The 13,946-nt window shown below is 44.2% G+C and overlaps 1 protein-coding gene across 6 annotated transcripts in view; it reads left to right on the top strand.

Annotated features, from left to right (window-relative positions):
• Positions 1-13,946, top strand: part of LOC132391484 (ETS-related transcription factor Elf-1-like) — a 165,898-nt gene that overhangs the window by 94,666 nt on the left and 57,286 nt on the right. For all 6 annotated transcript variants that reach the window (XM_059964743.1, XM_059964747.1, XM_059964742.1 and 3 more), the window contains one exon: positions 6,784-6,955. In XM_059964743.1, coding sequence (XP_059820726.1) covers positions 6,784-6,955 — 172 coding nt within the window. The remainder of the gene's footprint in view (positions 1-6,783; positions 6,956-13,946) is intronic.

Raw genomic sequence — 13,946 nt, 5'->3', positions numbered from 1 at the left:
ATTATCAGCTCAGTCTACCCCCTCCGTGCAATACAGCACTCACCAATTATCAGCACACTGTCTTCTCCCTCCGTGCAATACAGCACTCACCAATTATCAGCACACTGTCTTCCCCCTCTGTGCAATACACCACTCACCAATTATCAGCACACTGTCTTGCCCCCTCCGTGCAATACAGCACTCACCAATTATCAGCACAGTCTACCCCCTCTATGCAATACAGCACTCACCAATTATCAGCACACTGTCTTCCCCCTCTGTGCAATACAGCACTCACCAATTATCAGCACACTGTCTTCCCTCTCCGTGCAATACACCACTCACCAACTATCAGCACACTGCCTTCCCCCTCCATGCAATACAGCTCTCACCAATTATCAGCACACTGTCTTCCCCCTCCGTGCAATACAGCGCTCAATTATTATCAGCACAGTCTTCCCCCTCCGTGCAATACAGCGCTCACCAATTATCAGCACAGTCTACCCCCTCCGTGCAATACAGCACTCACCAATTATCAGCACCCTGTCTTGCCCCCTCCGTGCAATACACCACTCACCAATTATCAGCACAGTCTTCCCTCTCCGTGCAATACACCACTCACCAATTATCAGCACAGTCTACCCCCTCCGTGCAATACAGCACTCACCAATTATCAGCACCCTGTCTTGCCCCCTCCGTGCAATACACCACTCACCAATTATCAGTACAGTCTTCCCTCTCCGTGCAATACACCACTCACCAATTATCAGCACACTGTCTTCCCCCTCCGTGCAATACAGCACTCACCAATTATCAGCACACTGTCTTCCCCCTCCGTGCAATACAGCACTCATCAATTATCAGCACCCTGTCTTCCCCCTCCGTGCAATACACCACTCACCAATTATCAGCACACTTTCTTCCCCCTCCGTGCAATACACCACTCACCAATTATCAGCACACTGTTTTCCCTCTCCGTGCAATACACCACTGCGGATCAGCCTACCGTCCTCCATCTGAGTAATATGGACTCATCACCAGCCTACCATCCTCCTCTCCATGCAGCACAGCACTCCTGATCAGCCTACCATCCTCCCCTCTCTGCAATACAGCATCACCAATTATCAACGGCCTCCTGTCTTGCATTGAAAACTGAGATTGGACTCAAGCAAATAAACACGGTCTGACTGCACACTGCCATGCTGGGCTGAGAGATCTCTAGCAAGCTTGCCAACGGGGCTGCCCGGTTACAGCCCAGCACTGCGAGCGCTAGCATAGCACATTGTACAAAGTTCAAAAAACAATGTTTTTTTTTTAAATCATGATCTCTCCTGGAACCCCTAGTGACCTCCCACGGAACCCTGGCTGAGAAACCTTGGTATAGGCAGATCCAAAGAAATAATAATAGATAGCTCAGCTTTCCCACAATCAGATGTCATTTTTGATTTTGCAAGCTGTTTCACTTATGTGGTGTGAAACTGATCAAAATGATTCTAAACCCAAGTTCCAGAAATTAGATAGATGGTTAGACACTTTACTGAGTCCAAGGAAATTATCATGTCACAGTAGCACTACAAGTGTACAGATCTACAAATACTAGAACAGAAGTAAGAAAGAATAAAAACAAGTTACCTCAAACAGTCTAACAGGAGGGGGTCAGCACTGCCCCGGCTACAGGTTGACCCATTATAGACCCTAACGACCAAGGATAAGAATGACTTCATATAACACTCTTTGGAGCAGCACAGTTGTCATCGTCTACTACTAAAATGCTCCTTTGTTCAGCCAAGGTGGCATGCAGAGCATGAGAAACATTGTCCCAAATTGCCAGGATTTTCCATATGGTCCTTTGTTCTACCACAGTCTCCAGAGTGTCCAGTTTGACTCCTGTAACAGAGCCAGCGTTTCGAGTCAGTTTACTGAGCCTGGTGGCATCACCAATGTTGACACCATTGTCCCAGGGCACCATCACGTAGAAGATTGTACTGGCAACAACAGACTGGTAGAATATATGAAGGAGAGGCCTGCATACTCCAAAGGACCTTAGTCTTCTTGTACACAGCCTCGGTGTTGGTGCTTCTCTCAAGTCTGTCATCCAGGTGCACCCCCAGGTACTTGCAGCAAGAATATGAAAGGTGGAAATAATGTGGAAAGATCTTGTGGTGAAAGGATGTCTGGAAATGCAGGAGCAGTTTGCAAGGTTAAACCAGCAAAAAAAATCATTTTTGTTTGAGTGACATACAGTAGGTTCTTACACTCAAGTCTTAAAGACTTGGACTTATGGAGGGAATGGAAATCAATGAATCACAGCTAAATAGCCTTAGCTGAGTTACAGCTTGAGACAAGCGGCATTGATAGAATTTTCCTAGTCAAGGAAAATAGACATGTTTTTGAATTGTTGATTGTTTTTGTATGAAAACCCACTGTCTATCCAAATGAATGTATATTTCAGTTTCACCATTCTCATTATGAAATATTTTGTAATTTATAACAATGTCTTTTTTATCAATATGAAACTGAAAATTGATGTTAGCCTGTGTTAATTGGATTGTCAATTGAAAATTCTCAATGAAATTTGACAGGATCCGCATTAGAATGTTTAGTATTTTCCAGGTGTCAATCATGTATGCAATATCACTGGGCACCTGTTTTTCCCAGGATGGTGGTCTTGGTCTACAAATCAATGGAGCCATAGAAATGACGCTCGACAAAATGAGTATCTCTGTCTGGATTCCACTTGACTGATATTGAGAGACTTCAGATATCACTGGAGATTGCTCCCACACTAAAACCAACATTTAGAGATCCTTGTTAGTGAACTAAATAAGTGCTTACATGGTCATACTTCTGGTAGAACTCTGAGTTGGAAATTTACATTAGGCATCATAGACAACAAGAAAATTCTCAGAAGTGCACATATACAAAGTTACTAATCCAAAAGATTATCTCAGATATGCAATTCTCTTTTAACGCCCTTGAACAACACTCATTCTACAACCTCAGTTTTGCTAACCAGTCCTTGCTTAGATAAGTGATGTTCTGTGGGAGACCTGTTCATGGGACTAGACTGCAGTCACTATGAAGGACAATGTCATAGTCCCTCTCCACCATCAGCCACTCTTACTAAGTCCCACAATTTAAGATCTGCTGCTCACTGCTCTGAGAAGTCATTCAAGCTTGATAAGGAGAAGTAACTTCTTATGCTTTGACTTAATAAAGGTAGTGGAATTGTGTGCATGGGCATTGTCAACAATGACAACTTCCCCAAGGGTGAAACTCTATCAACTCTACTGCTATGACAATATAGGCTCTCCTGGTGAACCCTGAGCTCTCATGAATAGGAAGGCTTTTCAACATGGCTGTCATTGCAGACTATAAAAAAACATTGTTTGTCATTGGTCTTGTGTTCCCTGATGGCTGATACAACCCTTCCATTATAGACAATAGACAATAGGTACAGAAGTAGACCATTCGGCCCCTCGAGTCTGCACCGCCATTCTGAGGTCATGGCTGATCATTCACTATCAATACCCAGTCCCTGCCTTGTCCCCATATCCCTTGATTCCCCTATCCATCAGATATCTATCTAGCTCCTTCTTGAAAGCATCCAGAGAATTGGCCTCTACCATCTTCCGAGACAGTGCATTCCACACCTCCAGAACTCTCTGGGAGAAGAAGTTCTTCCTCAACTCTGTTTTAAATAACTGACCTCTTATTCTCAATCCATGCCCTCTGGTACTGGACTCTCCCAACATCTGGAACATATTTCCTGGCTCAATCCTATCAAGTCCTTTAATTATCTTAAACGTTTCAATCAGATCCCCTCTCAATCTCCTCAATTCCAGTGTGTACAAGCCCAATCTCTCTAATCTCTCTGCGTAAGACAGCCCTGCCATCCCAGGAATCAACCTAGTGAATCTACGCTGCACTTCCTCAATTGCCAGAATGTCCTTCCTCAAACCTGGAAACCAAAACTGTACACAATATTCCAGGTGTGGTCTCTCCAGGGCCCTGTACAAATGCAAGAGGACATCCTTGCTCTTGTACTCAATTTCCCTTGTAATAAAGGCCAACATTCCATTTGCCCTCTTCACTGCCTGTTGCACTTGCTCATTCACCTTCATTGACTGATGAACTAGGACTCCTAGGTCTCTTTGCATTTCTCCCTTACCTAACTCTACACCGTTCAGACAATACTCTGCCCTCTTGGTCCTGCTTCCAAAGTGGCTAACTTCACATTTATTCACATTGAATGACATCTGCCAAGTATCTGCCCACTCACCCAGCCTATCCAAATCTCCCTGTATTCCCCTAACGTCCTCTTCGCATGTCACACTGCCACCCAGTTTAGTATCGTCAGCAAACTTGCTGATATAGTTTTCAATGCCCTCATCTAAATCGTTGACATAAATCGTAAAGAGCTGTGGTCCCAATACAGAGCCCTGTGGTACCCCACTAGTCACCTCCAGCCAGTCCGAGAAACACCCATTCACTGCTACCCTTTGCTTTCTATCTGCCAACCAGTTTTCTATCCATGTTGAAACCCTGCCCGCAATGCCATGAGCTCTGATTTTACTCACCAATCTCCTATGTGGCACCTTATCGAATGCCTTCTGAAAATCTAGGTATACAACATCTACTGGCTTACCCTCGTCTAACATCCCTGTTACACCCTCAAAAAACTCCAACAGATTAGTCAAGCATGATTTGCCCTTGGTAAATCCATGCTGGCTCGGCCTAATCCTATTACTGCCATCAAGATGTGCCACTATTTCGTCCTTAATAATGGACTCAAGCATCTTCCCCACGACTGACGTTAGGCTAACAGGGTGATAGTTCTCTGTTTTCTCCTTCCCTCCCTTCTTGAAAAGTGGAATAACATTAGCCACTCTCCAATCTTCAGGAACTGATCCTGAATCTAAGGAACATTGGAAAATGGTTACGCATTGCTAGACATTTTTAGTAGATGTTTTTGTCCTGAACCATGAATTTTGGAAGAAAAGAGCTTAATAATGCATGCATGGCTTCCAACTCCATAATGCACACCTTGCTTTCCAGCTGTGTGTCAGTATCACAGCTACAGCATTACCAGGACAGTGGTGGAGAATACTAACAGCTTTCTCAGGATGAGAATCCACTGTCCGTCCGCACCAGTCCAGGAGCACACTCTAGTCTGAACTCAACAGATGCTGAGGTCTATTCTGAATGCTCCACATCCTCACTAATGCAGGGACACAATCCACATTCACAGATGCACTGCTTGAAATTTCAAGGAGTTTGTGCTATTCATCTAATATTCATCTAATATACAGGTTGGAGATCTGTATATTCTAACAAGAAAACCTGATCAAAATTTTATTGAAGGATGTAACTATGCAACGTAGAAGGAGATCATTCATTCTTTCTTAGCTGTACCAACCCTTTGAAAATGTTATTTAATTAACATCCACCATTTTCTATCACCCTGAAAATGCTTCCCTCTCGTGCATATATGCAGTTCCTGTTTGAAAGTAACTGTTGAGTTTGTTCTAACAGTTTTCCAGGAAGTGCAGCGCTGATCATAACCTGCTGATTTGCTGTTTAAAAATTATCTCATTTTTCCACCAGTGTTGATTCTCCTCTGTGAAAACCGCTTCCCCCTTTTTAAATCCTCTCTATATTAAATAACTCCCCTGCCTTGTGTGAACTTACTTGGCTTAACTCCACATCACTGAATTTAATCGTAACTGGTATGTCTGAGATTAATGTTCTTTCATGATACTGGGTCTTTTAATATTGATCAACTAAATGAACAAATAATTTATTTAATGATGTTAGTTGGAAGACAGATGTCAATAAATATTGGCCAAGATGCCCAAAGATTTTACTGCTTCTGGAACCAAATCATGGAATACTTTATATCCATTTAAGGATATAGACTGGTTCATAGCTTAAATCTGATCCAAAATGTGAGACATATAGGAATATACTGTAGTTCTCCCTCAGAGCCGCTCCAGTCACTTGAGCATGAAACCCAGCTATATTTTTGACCAGTAGTATACTTTCTGCTGATTTAAGAGATGAATCTGACAACTCTTCAGAAACTTTTGTATCAAACCATAGAGCTGCTGCAAATAGAGCCCCATTTCTAACTATACATTCAGAATATTTTCAGAAAGACAAATAATGGATGCAAACAGCAGAATGATCGACTAACCATAAATTCAATAATACATTTATTTCAATATATTTTTTTAAAGTATTAGCTATGATTCTGCACATCCTTATTAACTCCTACCTACCTAAAACTGTAAAGGCAAGCAAACAATTTATATGACGATCTTGTGCTGATAGGTTAATGCAGAAGCTGGTCTCTGAGACTGGCCCGCGTTATCAGGCCCCTAGACGAAAACCAAGATGTGTATTTAGAACACTATTGGTCACGAGAAGCCAAAATTTCTTATCACAACAGCTGGCTTTACAGATATAAGCACACAACATTAATGCAATAAACACCATACTTCATTTGATATACAGTATGTAATCTATTTACAGTTGCAAATTTTTACTTTATAGAGAATGATCAGAAAATAAACATCAATAACTTTATAGCTGGGGTCTGTCGAACCACAGATTCTAGTTTCATCTTACTGTGACATTGGGATCAGAGATATACACTGCAGTTACTTAGCTTGTCAGCCGATGAACAGAACAGAACTTGGACAACCAAGCCACTCCCAGAATCTTCCCAATTAAGATAAGAATGAATTTAAGCTTCAGAACATAACGGCTGTCAGTAACTCATTGGTTGTTTTGCTTTTGCAGGTTGGTGGGTCATGTATTTTCCCCGCAGTCATTGTGGAGCAAGTGCCCAATGCGGACCTGCTACAGGACTACTCTGGTCTTGCTTGTGATGAAGAAACAAACGGAATAATTAATGACAGCTCACTGGATGTTGTTGAAGAACAAGTTATTGGAGAGGAGATCACAGTTTCAGGTTGGTGTATTCACCTTTAATGAAAATCTGTTATATTGAGATCGAAGGAAAAGGTTTTTCCACTAAAACTAAGAAAAGTAATTTGAAAATAGAAACTAAAAGGAACCATTAAAGGAAAATGAATGAATTAACAAAAAAGTGTAAGAAAATTAAAAAGAATGAAAAATAATAATTTAGAGGAATTAAAGTTGATTGCCCAAAATACAGGCGTGCTTCTGTAGACACTCACAGTAGAGTCTCTTAAATTCAAAAGTACATCACATTTTTATACCCTTAAGGTCAAAAGTAACAGTAGGTGATGCAATACAATTTCAATAGTGACAATGACATTGCTTACTTGAATAATTTGGGCAGACAATGCTTCCTTTGAATTGCATATCTAGAGTGGGAGACACCTCTGAATTTTCACCTTTGCTCGGTCAAACAAATTCACGTATTCTAAAAGCTTCTGAAGGCAGAAATCCCAGACACCAAAATTAATGTTGTCAGGACTGTCAATGCGTACTCAAATATCCCATCTATTGATTGTCTATACCCGTGACCTTGTTGCCTCCTTTCCTGCTGGACCATTAATCACATCCTTCTCCTTGCCTCGTTATTCTCTGATAGCTAAAGCTCAAGTAATGGCTATCAGCAGATACTCAGTGGGCAGGGGAACAGTGAGCTAACTTTGTTTTAGGTTCACAGGCAACAGTTCACTTTCCATGCCATGTCAGTGGATAATCTGATAACAAGATTCTCAGCCCCTTTTTTCAATCTACAGGAGAGTTAGGGGTAGTCTCTATTGTGATGGCTGCAAGGACCTCACCCCAGTGGCACCCTCTCCTGAACTAGCCTTTCGATCACTGGCCTAACTGCTGAAGGGGCCCAGCTCATTTGAATCCACCTCCATTCCAGGCTGGGGCGAATGCCTTCGGACACTGTGCAATTTTTCTCTTTCTCAGCCTGCATTAACATCAAGGTTGTGGAACTTAATGTCTCTGCCGAAACTAAGATACTTTCCCCTCTATTGATTCCCACACGCTGTCCCAGCTCCTGTCCCTGCTTAGGGCTGCTGTCTCTCTGTGTGACATGGTGTCTATTCCGTGGGTCACACACATTGGCTGGCCCTGTCTTGTTTTTGGCACTTCTCCCGTTCCTGAATCTATGATAGTGTGTCTATCCCCAGGACATTGTTTGGGCACACTCAAGAATCTACAGGAAGCTGCACCCTCTATTTCTAGTACCTGAGGTTACTTCACTCTGCCTTCATTATTCCACCCCCTGAACCGAGAACATAGATCACCTCTCTGGTGTTGGCAAGGGTGGATTAGTTATCGACACTGACCCTGTGTCCACTAACATATCACATTGCTGGCCCCTAATAAACCTCTTGTGTACATTTGTGGGTGACCAGTACTAGCAATGGAGACTGCTGACAGCTGTTGGTCTGCCCTAGATGCTGTCAACACTTGCCAAATCAGACAGAGAATGCATTGCTTTCATTTCTGCCTGTTGTGGTGGGTAAATCTCATGTCCTTCGCTCTTTTTAGGATACTGCCTCCGACTCTGAGAGGCCACGGTGTAGTAAACCATCTCCTTTACATTTCTGTGCCCATTCTGGCGTTTCCTTGCTAGGGTCCTGGTTGCTGGAACACAAAGCAAGTCCTCTGCATCTTCACAGCAGCTGCAGTGCATTCACTACAGCCACTTTACGATATCACTTCCCCCTCCTCTGGTCTATCTCACCAGCCCATGATACTATCACTGGGCAGGTCAACCCCACTGCTATCCCCAAATCTAAAACTTCCTGGTGAGCTGAGCACAGAACTCCTTTCAGCATTTTCAGGAAGACCAGATCATTCCTCCCTGGATTGACCAGCCCTGAGTATTCATCATGTGCTTGGTATTTATGCTGTGCGGTAGGGACTACATTTTGGAGAGGAAGTAAGGTCTTGGATAGGTAGCAGAAGATGTTTTCTGGGTTGCAGGCTTTTTAAAATCTCATCTGGAATGGGCAGTGTTACCGGCAGTTGGATAAGCATGGATGTGTGTGAAATGAATTGAATAGTTTTTCCAAACAACCTAACCTAAAAGCTCTCCTTAGTTGCTGGTAATTCTATATGTCCATTATTATTTGACTAAAGAATGAAAAAAATATAATCTGCAAATTATTATGGGGAAGGACAATGAACAATTAAATGTAAAAAAGAATTCTGAAGATCTTGAGAGATCTTAATAAGTCAATAATAGTGAAATAGATTTCCTTCTGAGGATAACTGAGCCCCTGCTGGGGGCAAACAGAGACATGAACAGTAAAATAAACGTTGCAGAATATTCAAGCCGTGGATTAGGTCTGAATTCTGAACTGTTTCTGTTGACTGTTGTGTAGTATGCATCCATTATCTGGCTTTATTTTTCTGAAAATATTTCGGTAAAAACAAATCCTAAGCAACAACAACACAAATCAGATCAAATATCATTCAAACCATACACAGATACAGCTAAATGAAACAGCATTCTGGGACCAAGGTGCATTTAAAAATAGTGAGTAACATAATTCAAAATATCAAGCTAAGAAGCAGATTCACTTGGAAAAGAAATATATAAAGTCCAAGACCCTGAGCGACAACGTCCAGCAATCGATGATACAATCTCCCGACAGCATACAGATGCATGCAATTCAGCCTGTCGTTCCACTGCTTGAACGCAGGAGGGCAGCACCAATGGGAAAGGCCAGGTCCCAGCGGAGCTCAGAAGCCATTCTGTAGATGCCTCCGCGTCTCTCATCTGGTCTACAGCAGCAGTCAAGCCTGAGGTTTGAGGCCCAGACCTCGCTATGACCCAGACTACACAGCCCCCATGCTGTCTGCACCTCCACCAGACAAGGGTAACAGGCTTGTGGCAACTTGCATTACCACTGCTCAACAGAGAATTGCGACTGCAAGTGAAATCTCCCACAGTCATACTGCACCAAATTCGATGCTTCCGAGTGGCAGGCAGAAACACGGTCTGTAGCCAGGTCAGCTCCTCCGACACCATTCTGGCTAGCCCCTTCGACGCCTCAGCCAGCTTTCTCTCCAGTATTCTTTGACACATCAGCCAGCTCCGCCATCGACACAAGTCCAGCTACTCTGGTCCACGAGCAGCTCACTGATGGAGTGGCCCTCCAGTACCCGCTGTTCTTGGAGTAGAATAGTCCAACACAGCAGTTACGGTGTTGTGGAGCCACATATCTACTGCTAAACTCAATTGCTAACTTGAGAATAGGGTCCGTTTGAGCAAGCCATTTGATGACGGTTTTTGAGATCTTACTGCACCTGCAACTTCCAACTCCACAGGTACAGTGATTGAAGTCATGTGCTTAAAGGCAGCAACATAAACATCTTCACCAAAGACATGATTTAAGTTGTACCACCAGAGGCAGCAATACAATCAGTGCAAAGACATCAATGTAAAGAAAGCCAAAAGATCAGTGACACCAGACAAATGTTCCAGATATTCCAAAATAAACAATGTCATCAAAGACAGCAGTGCCAGCGATCACCAATGCCAGCGATATCATCAGTGCTCCTCGGACAGCAGTTTCAAAAAGCCCATTAGAAGCAGCAGTACAAAAAGTACAAATAAAGACAGCAACATAAAGAATGCCAGGAGAGACATTGATATAAGCTGTGATAGCAGATAAACCAGAGATTACCAGAGATACCAGAGGTACCAGAGATTACAACATGCACTGCACCACCATAGACACAATGTCACCTGGTGCATCGATGCAAATTCTTCCTCCAACAACTTAAATATAAACAGTGCTGCGTCAAACACAAACATTAAAGCTCCTAGAGGAAGCAATTGAAAATGTACCAACAGAGACAATGGAAACAGTGACACCTGAGACACAATGGAAGATACAATATTTAAAATGCTACTGTAAGAGAATTATGAAGAGTTTCACTGGAGAGGTCGATGTAGCGGTCCCAACAGAAGCGGCCAAGCAGGGTAAGCCTTCCCAGCAGAGAATCTGCACCATCATATAAACTGTCTCCGGAAGGATGGCTAAATAAACTGTGGCACAAGAAACAGTAGCGTTGACATGACAATCAGGATATCAGACACAGAGGAAAGCGAGCAGTAATTTAAAGACTACCACCAGAGGCCACAATACAGCTGTTCCACTACTAGAGGCGGCAGTATAAACTGTGTCACAGGCAGCTGCAGTACTGCTGTATTACCATAGACAGCAGTATGAGCAGCTCCATCACACTTCCACCAGTATAAACTGCGTCACCAGACTGAACAGTACGAATTGCTCCACCAGAGGCAGCGGTACCAGAGGTGCCACTCGATGCAGCAGCGTAAGCTGTGTTAACGGATTACTATTGCTAAGCAGTGCAGTCGGCAGAGATAAAGCTGGCCAAAGGCATCTGTTTCTGAGCTGACAGGTTTCTAATTCTGCTAAACAGTGTAATACGTGCCACTAGAAGCAAGTGTCACCAGAAACGGCAGTATAAATTGTTCTGCTGGAGGCAAGAACATAAATTACGCACTGAAATGCAGCACTATCAGTGTTCCAGACTGTAACATGATGAGTCCGAAACACCTGTAAGCATGGCGCCATCCGAGAAAGCACTGTAGGTACTGCCAGCAGATACCTCAGCAGAAACCATGCCCTATTTGCTGGGATATCAACTATGCCTTCAGATACAGCAATATTGACTGTCCCAGCAGCAGCTGTAATAGAAATAGCACCTCTAGATATACATTATAAAGTATAACTCTAAAAAAAGGAATCATTTCCTTAAATAAAAACCCAAAGTGCTGGCCGAACTCAGCAGGCCAGACAGCATCTATGGGAGGAGGTAGTGACGACATTTCGGGCCAAAACCCTTCATCAGGAGTGAAGTAACGTGGGATGGTCGAGGGGGGATAAGAAGTGGGGGTAGGGATGAAGTAGAGAGCTAGGAAGTGATAGGTTGGAGGGAAATAGGCTGGGGGAAGGTGGAGAATTATGGGAAATAAAAGAGAAAGAAAGGTAGGGCTGGAGGGAGATTATAGTGAGGGGGAAAAAAGAGAGAGAAAGAGAACCAGACTAAAATAATAGATAGGGATGTGGGTAAGGGGGAGCAGGGGTATCAACGGAGGTCAGTGAGTTGGATGTTCATGCCGGCAGGTAGGAGGCTACCTAGGCAGGAGATAAGTTATTGCTCCATCGACCTGCGTGTGGCCTCATCTTGACGGTAGAGGAGGCCATGGACAGACATGCCGGAGTGGGAGTGGTCTGTGGAATAGAAGTGTGTGGCCACGGGGAGATCCCGCCACTGCTGGAGGACTGAGCGCCGGTGTTCGGCGAAACCGTCTCCCAGTCTGCGGTGGGTCTCCCCAATGTATAAATGGCCACATCGGGAGCACCGGATACAGTATATCACCCCAGTTGACTCGCAGGTGAAGTGGTGCCTCACCTGAAAGGACTGTCTGGGGCCTGGGATGGTGGTGAGGGAAGAAGTGTGGGGGCAGGTGTAGCACTTCTTCCGTTTGCAGGGATGAGTGCCCGGAGGGAGGCTGGTGGGGAGGGATGGGGGTGATGAATGGACAAGGGAGTCACGTAGGGAGCGATCCCTGCGGAAAGCCGAGAGTGGGGAGGGAGGGGAAGATGTGGCTGGTGGTGGGATCACGTAGGAGGTGACGGAAGTTATGGAGGATTATACGTTGGATCTGTAGGCTGGTAGGGTGATAAGTGAGGACCAGGGGGACTCTATCCCTGGTGGGCTGGCGGGGGGATGGGGTGAGGGCAGAGGTGCGTGAAATACGGGAGACGCAATGGAGGGCAGAGTTGATAGTGGACAAAGGGAAGCCCCTTTCTTTAAAAAAGGAAGACATCTCCTTTGTCCTAGAATGAAAGGCCTCATCCTGAAAGCAGATGCGGCGGAGGCGGAGGAATTGAGAGAAAGGGATAGCATTTTTGCAGGAGACAGGGTGGGAGGAGGAATAGTGTAGTTAGCTGTGGGAGTTAGTAGGTTTGTAGTAGACGTCGGTGAATCGGCTGTCTCCAGAGGTAGAAACAGAGAGATCTAGAAAGGGGAGGGAGGTGTCGGAAATAGACTAAGTGAACTTGAGGGCGGGGTGAAAGTTGGAGGCGAAGTTAATGAAGTTGACGAGCTCAGCATGCGTGCAGGAAGCAGCACCGATGCAGTCGTCGATATAACGCAAGAAAAGAGGAGGACAGATACCGGTATAGGCTTGGAACATAGATTGCTCCACATGGCCGACAAAAAGGCAGGCATAGCTAGGACCCATGCGGGTGCCCATGGCTACACCTTTAGTTTGGAGGAAGTGGGAGGAGCCAAAGGAGAAATTGTTAAGAGTGAGGACTAATTCCACGAGGTGGAGAAGAGTGGTGGTAGAAGGTGACTGGCTGGGTCTGGAATCCAGGAAGAAACGGAGAGCTTGGAGACCTTCCTGGTGGGGGATAGAGGTATTTAGGGACTGGACGTCCATGGTGAAAATGAGGCGGTGGGGGCCAGGGAACTTGAAATCTTTGAAGAGATGTAAAGCATGGGAAGTATCACAGACATTGGTGGGAAGGGATTGAACAAGGGGAGATAAAACAGAGTCAGATAGGCAGAAATGAGTTCAGTGGGGCAGGAGCAAGCAGAGACAATCATTTCCTTGCTGTTTTTCTTCATAATATTACAGTTCCTACTCCACATGCTTCACAACAGTATTCCATGCATTGACCTGCATGACTCTGGAGTGAACAGTAGCTGAAAATGACTGTAGAGGCTATACTTTAACAATATTTATTGGTAGATCACCTTCTACAAATGAGACCCATTATTCAACATTAACAGTCAATAGCAGAATTTACGTAGTCCTTACAAATTAATCTACCATTAGTATTTGATTCATGAGGAAGTATCAGAAATTAAAACAGCACAGCAAAGAGCTGGTAGAGCCACTACCTCATTGCTTCATCCTATACTCAATTGTCTGCAGAGACATTCAACCCTCCTCC

The sequence above is a fragment of the Hypanus sabinus genome, chromosome 3 (genome assembly GCF_030144855.1).
Source record: "Hypanus sabinus isolate sHypSab1 chromosome 3, sHypSab1.hap1, whole genome shotgun sequence".
NCBI classification, from domain to species: domain Eukaryota; kingdom Metazoa; phylum Chordata; class Chondrichthyes; order Myliobatiformes; family Dasyatidae; genus Hypanus; species Hypanus sabinus.
This window is presented reverse-complemented; position numbering and strand designations above follow the sequence as displayed.